At 45.8% G+C, this 12104-nt stretch overlaps 1 protein-coding gene across 2 annotated transcripts in view; it reads left to right on the forward strand.

Moving 5' to 3' along the window:
* The first annotated feature begins 1449 nt into the window (after positions 1–1449).
* RBPJ (recombination signal binding protein for immunoglobulin kappa J region) overlaps positions 1450–12104 on the forward strand; it is a 100663-nt gene continuing 90008 nt past the window's right edge. The window contains exon 1 of one of the 2 annotated variants that reach the window (XM_051967263.1): positions 1450–1516. In XM_051967263.1, the coding sequence (XP_051823223.1) occupies positions 1497–1516 (20 nt within the window). In that variant the 5' untranslated portion in view covers positions 1450–1496. The remainder of the gene's footprint in view (positions 1517–12104) is intronic. The other variant, XM_051967264.1, reaches the window with a different exon arrangement.

A 12104-nucleotide genomic window follows, 5' to 3' on the forward strand; every position in this document is an offset into this window, starting at 1 on the left:
CGGGGCAGCTCTCGCGAGGCTTGGGAAAGTTCCCACGGCCGTGTTGTGTCTGAAGGGGCCCGGCGGGGGGAGGAAGGGTGGCCGAAAAGGTGATGTGCTAGACAGGGCCGTTCGCATCTAGTAAGTCGTCTTTAGCAGACGAGCATGCGCAAAAGGCCGCCCGCACATGCTCCGTTGGCTTTCTTGAGGGTTCGTGGGAGAAATAAGAGTTTTCTGATTCTGAATGGAACATCGGGAGAAAGCTCTGCACCTTGTTCTAGGCTTTGCATTAGAGCCCTGGAGACAAAGTTCCAAATGGATTCGTGCTTGGGCATACAGTAAAATAGGTTCTGCATCAATTTTAAGCGATCAGGTTTCTTAGCTACTATTTCCCCACACCGGGGTGTCCCCCAAATCTTAGTGCGGTTTTAGGCTATTGAAACAATAGCGTACACCCGCACTAAGACTCTGGGACTATCCTTTTAGTGACTACAGCATTAATATACTCCTACACGTGTGAGTGTAATTAATAAATATTGAAAGGGGTTGAGACAGAAACACTGACTGATGGTCAATTTAAGTACGGGAGGACCCGGGTCAAGTACAGAGGGGTACAGCTCCTTCTGCGTAGTCACTCCTGGATAACGTCCCAAACACACGCAGGACTGGATTTCTATAACGGGATCATAAAGAAATACTGGCTAGTAGAGGTCAGTTTTCTTTGCAAACTGCAATTTCCCAAGGAAACAGCTAGGCGCGAAAATGGGGAACTTCCTCCCCTGGAGCAAGGACTAGAATAGTACTTATCAGTTAAAAAAAAAAAAGTTTGATGCCTTAGGGGAAGAATTAGGGAAGGATCTCTGGGGGACCTCAGGCGTTCCGAAGCAAAGGCTAAGCAATTACTCAACCCCAGTTAAAACGGGCAGTTGTTTTAGAAGGCAGCTTGGCACTCATTTTGAACGTGCTCAGGGTGGAAGGCGGCTGAAGCCGAGGGAGCTAGTGCGAGGACATGGCCCGCAGAGCTCGGCCTCGGGAATCCGGGGTCCCGGGAGGGAAAGACTCTGGGACGGGAGCAGAGTCCGCACCGAAAACTCCCAAGTGCAGCGTGCGGATTTTCCCCCGGTTTTCGGCTACCTTTCTTGAAGGCCCCTCCTCCTGACCCCAAAGCCCAGCCTTTCTTCCAGGGGTAGTCCCCGGAGATTTTCCCAAGCTCCGAGCTCATTTCGCCCAGAGCTGAAGGAAGCTCTCAGCCGCCGCCCCCCCCCCCCGGGAGCCGGGTCGCTGCGCCGCAGGGGCTCAGCGGCCCGCGTGCGCATGCGCCATCGCCGCCGGGCTGGGTCTCCGGCGCGAGCCGCGGGATCTCCTACTACGAGGGCGGCGCTCGGCTGGGGGGCGGGGGGCGCGGGGGGCAGAGCCAGCGGCGGAGGGGGTGGGGAGAGCGCCGAGGCCAGGCAGGGAGGCGGCGGCCGCGGCGGGGATCTCGCGAGGCTTGGAGTTTTGGCGAGAGTTTGTGGAAGATGGCGCCTGTTGTGACAGGGTAAGTCTGGGGACTCAGAGCTGGGGGGTCGGGGAGAGGTAAAGTTCCCGGCGGCTCCCGGCTCGCCGAGGGGCGGCGGGGGCCGGGGCTCGGGGTCGGGACGGTGTTCCCCGCACGGGGCGATGCCCCCGCGGCGTGTCCGTGTCCGTGTGTGTGCGTGTGCGTGCGGGGCTGCGCTCTTCCCCGGGACTGTTGCTCCAGCTCCCGTGTGTTTGTGTGTGTGTGTGTGCGCGCGCGCGTGTGCGTGGGGGCGAGCGTGAACGGGGGCGCCAGCCGGCCCCCCGCGCGCCCCTTCCCGGGGCTGCGTGCTCCCACAGCCCCCGCGGCCCGAGCTGGTCCCACACGGGGCCAGGGCGTGGGGGGCGTGAGTGTCGGCGCGCGTGGGGAGGGGGGCGCTCGCCGCCGCGGGGGGCAGCTTTGTCTGGCGCCTGGCTGTGCCCGCCGGTGCCCGCCGTGCCCGCCCGGGCGCTTTGTCTGGCCCGGCTTCCCCCGGCTCTCCCCAGCCCGGGCTCTTTGTCTCGCCGCCGCGAGCGCTTTGTCTGACCCCCGGGCCCCCTGCCCACGCCCCCCCATTCCCCTCGGCCCGGGACGGCCCCCTCCGCCCCCAGCCTCCTCCCTTGGGGGGTCTCCCAACCCCTGGGGTGTCTTCCGCCTCGGCTGCGGGGCTCGGTGTGGCGGGACCCCCCGCGGGATGCCCCGGCCGGGGCCAGTCCCCCGTCCGTGCCCTGGGCCGGGACGACCCTGGTCCTCGAGAGCATCCCCCCGCCTCCAGGCGCTGGTGGGCATCGCTGGGGGCCGGGCGCCGCGGCTGGACGCGTGCGTGTCGGCGGCGGTGCCCGAGGGGCCTCGGATCTTCGCCGTTGAGTGGCCAGTCTTTGTGCTGGTGGGCTCGGTGAGGTCCTTCGTGCCAGCGCCGGTGACATCTCACGCGTACCGCGTGTCCGAGGGGGCCGCGGCGCTGGGCACGGCCCCGATGGGGGTGGGCATCCCGGGCTCGATTCAACTTTCCGCGAGCGCTGCCAGGCTCTGCCAGAGCCTCGTTGCAGAGGTGCCCGGTCCCGGGGGGCGCGCTCGGCGGACCCCCGTTGTGCGCCCCCGGAGCCGCGGGGGCCGCGATCCGTCCAGGCTAGCCCTCAGCGCCCCGGGAGTGCGGCCCCTAGTGAATGGGGCTGCCGGGCAGCCCGGGGGTGGGTCGGCGGGCCCGGCGCGATGACTGGGGCCAGTCTGCTGGTCTAGGGGATGCTGCCCGGTGAAGCAGCCTGACGGCGTTCGGGCCCGCGAGCCGGCGGGGCGGCCCCATTCTTGAATTGGTGCCCAAGCTGTCTTTTCAGCCACAGCACCCTTGTCTTGGAGTTCTCTGAGTTTTAAATAGTTTGGGTTCCATTAATGAAATGAGCCTCGATCTCCCCTCGTGTTATAATCATCGAGAGGTTAGTGAGAGATTGTCTTTTTTCCCACCCAAATCGTGAAGCAGTGCACTTTTGTATATGAGGCCGTCTTGGGTAAGGTCTAAGTTATGTAATGAGGCTGTGCCTCAGTAATTCTGCTTTTGTGTCCCCAAGTTCAGTGCCGCTTTTCACATGTGCACTGTATCTTGAGGCACAACCCTGTTTCCTCTGCAATAACAAGTCCAAGAGTGAGAGTCCTTCGGTAGTAAATGGCTAGTGTGGTAGTATGGAGGCAGCACTTTGGATTGGAAAACTTAATTAAGACATACGTATTAGAAATGAGACCTTTCAACATTAAAGCTTCAAATAAAGTATGCCGTTTTCCGCAGAATTAATTTTATTGGTAACTAGATAAATTGCCAAGTACATGTTTAAAGAAAAGGTCCTGGGGCAGCTTAAAGTTTTAGACATCCATATGTACTCAATTTTAAGTCATGAGGTTTTAAAGTTATCATTCCCCCATAACAACATACTGCTGTTTCTGTATTTAGCAACAACAAAATTTTTATGTGAGTGGCTGAAATAAAGATTATAAAAGGAGTATAGGAAAGCACTTGTGTTGAATTCAACTATTCCTCAGGCAGTTATCTAAGGAAAATGGCTTGTTTGAAAATCTCTGCTTGCTTCTCATTTGAGCACTGCCTTGCACACTCAGCAATACTTAATAAATGTTTGAATGACTATTTTCCCTTTCCTTATTTATAAGGGTCAGATAACTTTTTCAAGTCTTTGGTTTCTGTGCTTTGCCATTCTTACTACTGAATTTCATGTTCTCTCAACTAGGGGCAGCATATTCCCATGGACTGACTGAAAGTTGTTCTTGGCATCTGACTTTGTGATTGTGTCCAAGTTACTTTACCCCCCTCTGGGTTAGTTTCTCAACTATGTGGTAAAAAAATGGAAATTATAATACTTACCACCTATCTGTAAAGGATGATTGTTGTGTGTTACTGTTTACATGATGTCTTCTCAGTTGAAACATGTGTTTGAATGGTTACTGTAGCTGAATATGGGATATGGTTAAATTTCATAAGGGACGCCAGAGATTATAAACTCTTAAGTTTCATGGAAGTCTTAACGGTAGTAAAAGAACGAATAATGTGAAATGGGTTTTAAAGTTTAATAGACAAAGCAGATGCTAAGGTTTGCTACAAAACAGAGGGCAAACAAAAGAATTAATGCCTTGGTATTATTTGGGATTGGGACAGAGAATGTAAAACTACCACAGAGTATAAAGCAAAACAAAGATATATTGTGAGTTAGGGAATTATCTTTAAAGATATACTTTTTACCACAAGATTATCTTGAAAATATAAACTCTTAAGATTTCGTATTTTGGGGATCTTATTTCTATTTTGGAAGCATTTCCCAAGTCTGAAATCATTCAATAAATTAATTGCCCATACTTAGTAACTCTTGAGTTACTTTCTAAAGAATATTCTTAACAGTGAGGATGGAAATGACTTCAGATTAAGAAAAAGTGAGACCAAGTGCCATATGATATACTGAAACTTTGATAGAATGTAATTCACAGGGAGTAGAATTCATTATAAGGTTATATTGGTTCCCCCGAAAGGGGATTTAGTTACTGATGTACCAAAGACATTATCATAGGTAGTGTTACCTACAAGGGTTTCTGAAGTATAAGCTTCTGAGACCAGCATTCTAATGTAAGGTTCTAATTTTCTTTCTTGGGTTATTAACAAATCTATTAAATTATTTTTTATGCAACTAAAGCGTTTAATACGTGTACATTTTCTCTTTTCTTTGGCTGAGTGTCCCTCCTCTTCCCAGTGTCTCCCTTCTCCCCTCTTCCAACTCCTCTACTCCTCCTTATCCCACCTCCCTTATCCTCTCAGAACTAAGTAGTTCTTCAGCTTTCTTTAAGACTATTCAGCATCTACGCTGCATTTACCTTTTTATATACTAATTTGTGTGTATTTTCTTCCTCATTTGAATATAAACTCCTTGCAAGCAGGAAATATGCTTGCTTTTTTATATTTCCAGGACTTAATCTATGCCTGCCTATAATAAGTATTGAAATGTCTATTCATTTCAGGTGATGAGAGTACAGATTGAAACTTTGTTACGCTGTGTTATAACTTGACACTGTTAAATGTTTCTTGGGAAAACCAACTAATTCCCTTAGACTAAGTGCAAGATGATTTTCCTTGAATTTGTATTTGGTTGTATTATAGAGTAGCAACAGTGTACTTTTAGCACAAGTATGTTGGCTTGTTAAGCTGTCTGATTTAGTATATTAATCTCTAGTGGATGCTTGGCTCTTGTTACCAGTTTCCTAGAGTCACCCACCATCTGTTGTGTCTCACACTTGCTTTAATAGTAATAATAATAATAATAATTAATAGCACTCGTCCTGTTATTCCCTCCTAATTTACAAAACCAGTAAGCCTGTGAGATAGGTAACCCAAGTACTGTTATTTTTATTTTACAGATGCTCTGAATGCCAAGCTGGTACCATATAGGGTACATTCTAGGTATGTACCCTGTCAGTACTTCTGAAAGTCCTTCGGAAAGACCTTCGGGTCTGGCACACCATGTTGAAACACTGTTTTGTTTTTGTTTTTTTGTTTTTTTGTTTTTTTTTGGTGTCATTAGTTGTAGTCCATTTAAAAGTAATTCATGGCTTAAAAGAGCTAATATACCTTCCTAATATATTCAATGTGCTACCAAGAGAATAGAGATATCTGGGGAACTGATTCAGTTAATAGGACCTTAGGTTTTGAGCTTGAAGGGAGATTCTTTAATCCAAACCCTTAATTGAGCAGAGTTGACTTTTTATGTTTTGAGGCAGGAAACTGGGGCTAGGGAAATTCTCAACCAGCATTTATTCAGCACTTGTTCTGTGCCAGGTTCTGTTTGGGGCAAGAACTGAATGATAAAGGCAGCTCCCAACAGTCCTGTCCGTTGGAGCTTCTGCTAGAAGGAAGCCCCAAGTGTTCAGGGGCACTGAGGAGGTGGGGGAAAACCCCAGTTCGGATGTGGCCCCAGACAGTGTGCCCCCGGCCAAATCACAAGCCTGCTTGCCTCAGTTTCTTCATCTGTCAAATGACCTGGAGAAGAACATGGTGATCCATTCTAGCCTCTCTGTCCATAATGCCCAGAATGGGACCTCGAAGGTTGCAAATGAGATGGAGTCAGGGAAGCTGGGAAGTAGAGAAGTCGTAGCTGTGAGGAGCAGCCAATGGCAATGGGGTGTTTGTGGGAGGAACCCAAGGGAGGCCAGTGTCTCTGGAGCGTCAGGCCTGAGAGCGGGGTCAGGGCAAGGGAGGGCCTCTGAAGTCAAACAAGATGTTTGATATTTGATCCTGGAGGTGGCTGGGAGCCCTGGAGTTGATTGAATCGGAGGGTCCTGTGTGTGAGGTGGTTAAATCTGCTCTCTGAGAAGGTTGCTTTGGAGCAGGGAAGAGACTTGGGATGGGGAATCAGCAGGCCAGCAGTGGCAGTGGTCTGGGCTTGCAGAGCCCATGGAGAGATCCAAGAGTTATTGGGAAGGGATCATCAATGGGCTCTAGAGCTGGAGAAATGAAAGGGAGAAAGAGAATTTTCACACAGGTAAGCGAGTTTGGGGTTAGAACCCAGACCTCAGGTCTGCTGCTTTCCCCATTGTACTCCATTGGCACCCTTTATTGTTGATAGTAATCATTTTTAATTGACTATACAGCTACTACTAGGACTGCTCGACACCAAAATATAGTGCAATGGTATTGCCAATTACAAAGTGAGCTTTATATTCTTTCAACATTTAATAAGCATCTACTCTATACAAGGTACTGGAGATACAAAGACAAATGAAAAGCTCTTGATTTTAAGGATCTCACATTCCCCTGGGGGATGTTGTATGGACATAGGTTAACAGATTTTTTTTTTTTTTTAAGTAGAGCACTTAAAAACTGAAAGTTGATGAACCTTTTTTCTTTGATAATATTTTTTTCCTTCTAAATACATGCAAGGATAGTTTTCAGCATTCATCTTTGCAAAAACTTGTGTCCCAAACTTTTCTCCCTTTCTTCTTTCCTTGCCCTCCCCTAGACAGCAGCAATCTGATGTACGTTAAATATGTGCAGTTCTTGTAAACACATTTCCATGATTGAGCTGAATTTTAAAGGAAGAGAAGGGCTTCTTTTACAATAAAGATTGAGTGAGTTCATTCTAGGCTCAGAAGTGAAACAGGGAATATGGAGTTGGGGATTGGCTGGAAGGGGGGGGTTGGGTTCAGCAAAGCTGTCAGGGGAGTAATATAAAATGTGCTTGGAAAGGTAATTGGAAAAATATTATAGATTGGCTTAAATGCTAGACTGAAAATTGTGAGTGGAGTCAGATCTTTGCCTGAAAAAAATTATTTTGTCATCTCTGTGAAGTTAAAGCTGAGGAGAAAAAGATTGGAAACAAGCAAATTAATTAAGTAGTTATTCCAATGGTCCATGGGAGAGAAAATGATTGCCTGAAGCTGAGTGGTGGCTGTAGAAGTGGAAAGGGGACAGGTCGGAGAGTTGTGAAGGGAAGCTGGGAGGACTTGGATGTGAGGGATGAAGTACAGGGAGAGTGAAACAAAAATGATTTTTTTTTTGTGTGGTGGTAGTACCCTCACCAGAATTAGGAAAATCTGGGGAGAAAAGTTGATGGGGGGAAAAGATCAGTCTCAATTAGGACTTGCTGAGTTTGAGAAGCCCTTGAACCATCTAAGTGGAGACATCTAGCACATAATTGGTGATGCAGAAATGGTGCAGGGGCTAAAAGTGTTAAGATAGACAACAGTGACTTTTAATATATTTAAGGAGCTGAATCTTTGCCCTAACAATGCTGTGTCTGTTAAGTATAAGGTAAAATTCTTCAGTACCTCAAAAGGTTTTTTTGGTGTGGTATGACAGATTGCGTTTCCCTTCATCACTGATGTGGTGAGAGCCTGCTGGAGCTTGCCATTCCCTGAGTTGTAAGGGTTTGTACCAGACTAGATGTGAGAAGACATAGGGAAAAGACACATTAGAAGATAAGAATTGCCCTCATCTCTCTAGTCCTAGAGATTAGAATGAATATGCAAATTTTCTTCTACCCTATTGGCAGCCAGGCTTCAGTTAATTCAAATATTGAGACTTAATTGAGAAAGGTGATATTAATTTGATGATAAACAGTAGACGTAGATTTTAAAAATAACTTGTATGAGATTTTATTAGCCAGGGAAAATATTAGCTGTTTTTAAATAATTTTATTAACTAGAGTTCTGATCTACCACATTTATCAATGACAAAAGATCACATATATCTTGGCTTTGAGTTTTATACTCCACTCTGGTTATACTTTTACCACAGAATTGTGATTTGGGGGGGGGGGGGGGGGGAGGAGGACTCAGTTTGTTAAAGGAATATGGAGTACTTGGTAGAGTAGAAAGACAAGTGGTGAGAGAGAAAATGGGAAAAGTATAATGGAATGTTTCTTTATCCTGGAGAATATATCTGAAGGAAAAAAATCACTGTTGGTCTTCCAAGGGTATGAAGGTTTATTAGTGGGATAGTTAATAGTTCTTCTCTTTTCAGAGCAGAATTATGATTAATATCCCTTAGTATAATCAGATGGATTTAGGTGGCTGCATTGTTTCAAATGTAAGGTGTGTTTCTTCTTCCTCTTCCTTGGATAAAACTTGAATGTTGCCATTAGTCACTTTTAAAGAATATTTTATACATGCATAAACACAAACGCATACACACATATGCCAGTGTGGAGTATTAAATAAAGAGCTGCTCTCTCCGTCAGATGACTTGGATTCAGATTCCACCAATATAGGCTTGGCTGTGTGGTCCTGGGAGAGTCACTCTCCTGAGATTTTTTGGTAACAGATAATATACTTTGGAAATGGGAGATTGCTCACTGGGAGTTTCCTGTACCAGCAAAATCCTTAGTCTGGTCAAAAGTGTGTGTGTGTGGGGGGTGTCTTTATGTGTGTGTGTGTGTGTGTGTGTGTGTATGTGTATCTCTGTGTGTGTGTGTGTGTGTGTGTGTGTGTGTGTGTGTGTTGTGTTCCTTTTCAAAGAGATCTCATTTTATGGTGTAGCTGATGTTTTGGGGCATTCTAGGCGTGGACCAACATGGGAAATGAGAGGGAATATTTTCTGATGCTTGGGGAAATCTCCATGGAAGTGGATGCCACTAAGGGGGAGGAGGGGGATATGGGCCCTTCCTTTTCTGGAAGAAGATTAAATAGAAGTAAGTGATGTTTTACTATCTGCAAAGCATCTCGGATTTAGAGCTGAGAGCCCATGGCTTCTTCGCTTTTGTGTGCTGTGCCTCTTGGCAGTCTGGTGAAACCCATTGAGGCTTCCTTAGAACATTTTTTTAAGATTCATAAAATAAAATGCTTTGTATTACAGAGGAAACCAATTATGTAGAAAGGCAGTTACCTGGTGAGTGTGTGTATTTTGTCAGTCATTTCAGTTGTGTCTGTCTCTTTGTGACCCCATTTGCCTGTTTCTTGGCAAAGATACTTGAGTGCTTCACCATTTCCTTTTCCAGTTATTAAGAAACTGAGGCAGACAGGGTGCAGGGACTTGCTCAGGGTCACACTGCTAGGCAATATCTGAGTCCAGATTCAAACTCGAAAAGATAGGCCTTCTTGACTTGAAGGCCTGGCACTGTCCAGTTCACCACCCAGCTGCACACACACACACACACACACACATACAAAGCACGTTGTGTTCTCAGGTCTCAGACCTAAGGTTTAGACCTTCAGGTGAGGCAAGAGAGTCCCAGAAAGTGGCCCAGCTAGATGCTGCTGCCATGGGACCCGAGGCTAGCGATGGACAAATGCAATATCCACAAAAGGAATAACTTCTTGTACTCTGGCACTAGAATTCCAGGACATTTCCTAGAATTTCATCTTGTTTTTTCAGGAGCGTTGCCTTTTGTTCTTGTAGATTTTACCTTAAAGTTTCATTTTCTGGTGTGTCTTTTACATTCAAAGAATAGTGGAGTGGGGAGGAACTTCAGAGGGTCTGTGTTTCAGCCCTTTGACTCGCCCATGACTGCTAGGATTAAAACCTCTGTCATTTGGTGCTGGTTCCAGTATCCTTTCCATGGTCTCATTCAAGTCTTTATCCTGCTTGGATTTCAAGCTGATATTTAAGGAATAAAAAGCTACAGCATTCCCCTTATTGTGACTGATATGAAAATCTCCTCATGCTGGCCCCTGGCACCCACACTCCCTTAGTGTCACGCTTTCATTGTTGCTTAACAACTTTCCCCAGGATATAGTAAACTTTAGACACTTATAAATGTGAAAGTAGTTGGTTGTTTTATGATCATGATAACAACTAAGAAGTTGCCTTATGCCTCATTGACGGGCTCCACGTGGGTCCTGGGAAGGCCTTCCTTCTAGGAATGAGCCTGCATGGGTGCTGCTTGGCCTGGCTTCTGAGCTCATTGTGCTCTTGGTCAGCAGCCTTGCCTGGGAAAGCACTTGACCCTTTGGGGCTTCACTTACCTAGTGGATAAAACGAGCAAGCTGGATTAGATGGTTTCTGTGGAGGAAGCGCTGCAGAGGCTGGAAGTGGCTCTCTCACTTTCTGTAAGCCACTTAACCTCCTGACACCATGTTATCCCCCTCCCTAGAAAGAGGAGATTGGGCCAGCCAGTCTCTCAGAAGCCTCTTTCACCTCCCCATCTTTGATCTTCTGAAAGGCTCCTTTGTAAAACCAATTATTGTAGAGAGAGCGGCTCCCTGTTAAGCAGAGGCACAGAGGCATCTGTGTCCCCCATTCTCACCTGCCTCTGTCCTGCTTGGGGCTGTTGCTCCCAATCTGCCGATAGCTGTCTCTTACACTGCAGGGTCACTCTCACTCTGGTTCTACCTCAAATCTAGGCTATTTGTCTTGAACCTGCTATCTCCTTAGGTTTTTTGGTTGCTTGCTGTTCTGGACTGCCCAGAAAAAAGGAAGGGATCAGGAGGAAGAATCTTCTAGTATAAGATCTCCAAAATCTTAGTGCCATGTTCTAAATGTGAATAGCAGCTGCTTGCTTTAAGTTTCAATTTATGCATACATGTATGGCTATAAATACACATATAGTTACATGTGTATACACAGCACCGTGTATATATGTATACTTATGCATAGGGACACACATGTATATGTATGTATGTGTTAATTTTACAATTTTTTGGAATTTATTTTAGTAGTGAATTCAGGATGTCCCCAAGATCTTAGCCCAGTTTTAACTAGCTATTAGAGCTACTTAAGCCAAAATGAGAGTAAAGATCAATCTACAGGATACAGCCTGCTCTTGAGCAGCAGCAGCAACATCAGTCCTCCTCAGGAAAGGTGAGATGACATGCTCAGCCAGAGGTATTTATTGCCAGAGGTGGAATTGGAGCTCAAGGTCTCCAGAGCTGGTGATCTTTGCAGTGTGCAGTGCTTCCTCTGGAAAAATCCCAGAATTGTATAGCTAAAACAAAGTTTGTGCATGTGTATGTGTTTGCATGTGCACACACACACACACACACACACACACACACACACACACCATAGTGGACTATTTATTCCAGGGTGGTAGGCCAGATTGAAAAACACAAGACCTATTCTAATAGCAGCAGTGTTAGTCTCAGCCATATGAAGTATGTTAGATCTATGTCAGCCTTCTAATTGTTTAAATGATGGCATTTCACAGTACTTATTAATGAATGTACTTTCCATACAGTCCTGTTCAAAGCCTTCTTCAGAAGGGTGTTATTGCATTAATATAATACTGGTAAACAATAGACTTTTCAAATATAGTTTTTAAAAGCATATTTTGTTTTTAATGGTGATTGAATTTTGTTTATCCAGAGGAAGAGATATTTTTTAAGCAAAATGAAGTGATAGTTCACTCATTTTAGTTCTTATGTAGATTATATCCTAAATTGAAATCATAGATGACAGTTGTCCTAGAAGTAGGATAAATGTCAATACATGAAGATTTTTTGAATGTATTTGGTGGTCTCTTTTTTTAGGAATTATTTTATATTTGCTTCTTTAACATTGGGAACTATCCCCAATTTTATTTGTTTCTATAATTACATCAAAGAAATGCTTTCTCTTAGAAGTAAGGGTTCATTATTTTAACTGATATCATATTCTATATTAATGTTTTAT

This window comes from Antechinus flavipes, chromosome 6 (genome assembly GCF_016432865.1).
Source record: "Antechinus flavipes isolate AdamAnt ecotype Samford, QLD, Australia chromosome 6, AdamAnt_v2, whole genome shotgun sequence".
NCBI lineage: Eukaryota > Metazoa > Chordata > Mammalia > Dasyuromorphia > Dasyuridae > Antechinus > Antechinus flavipes.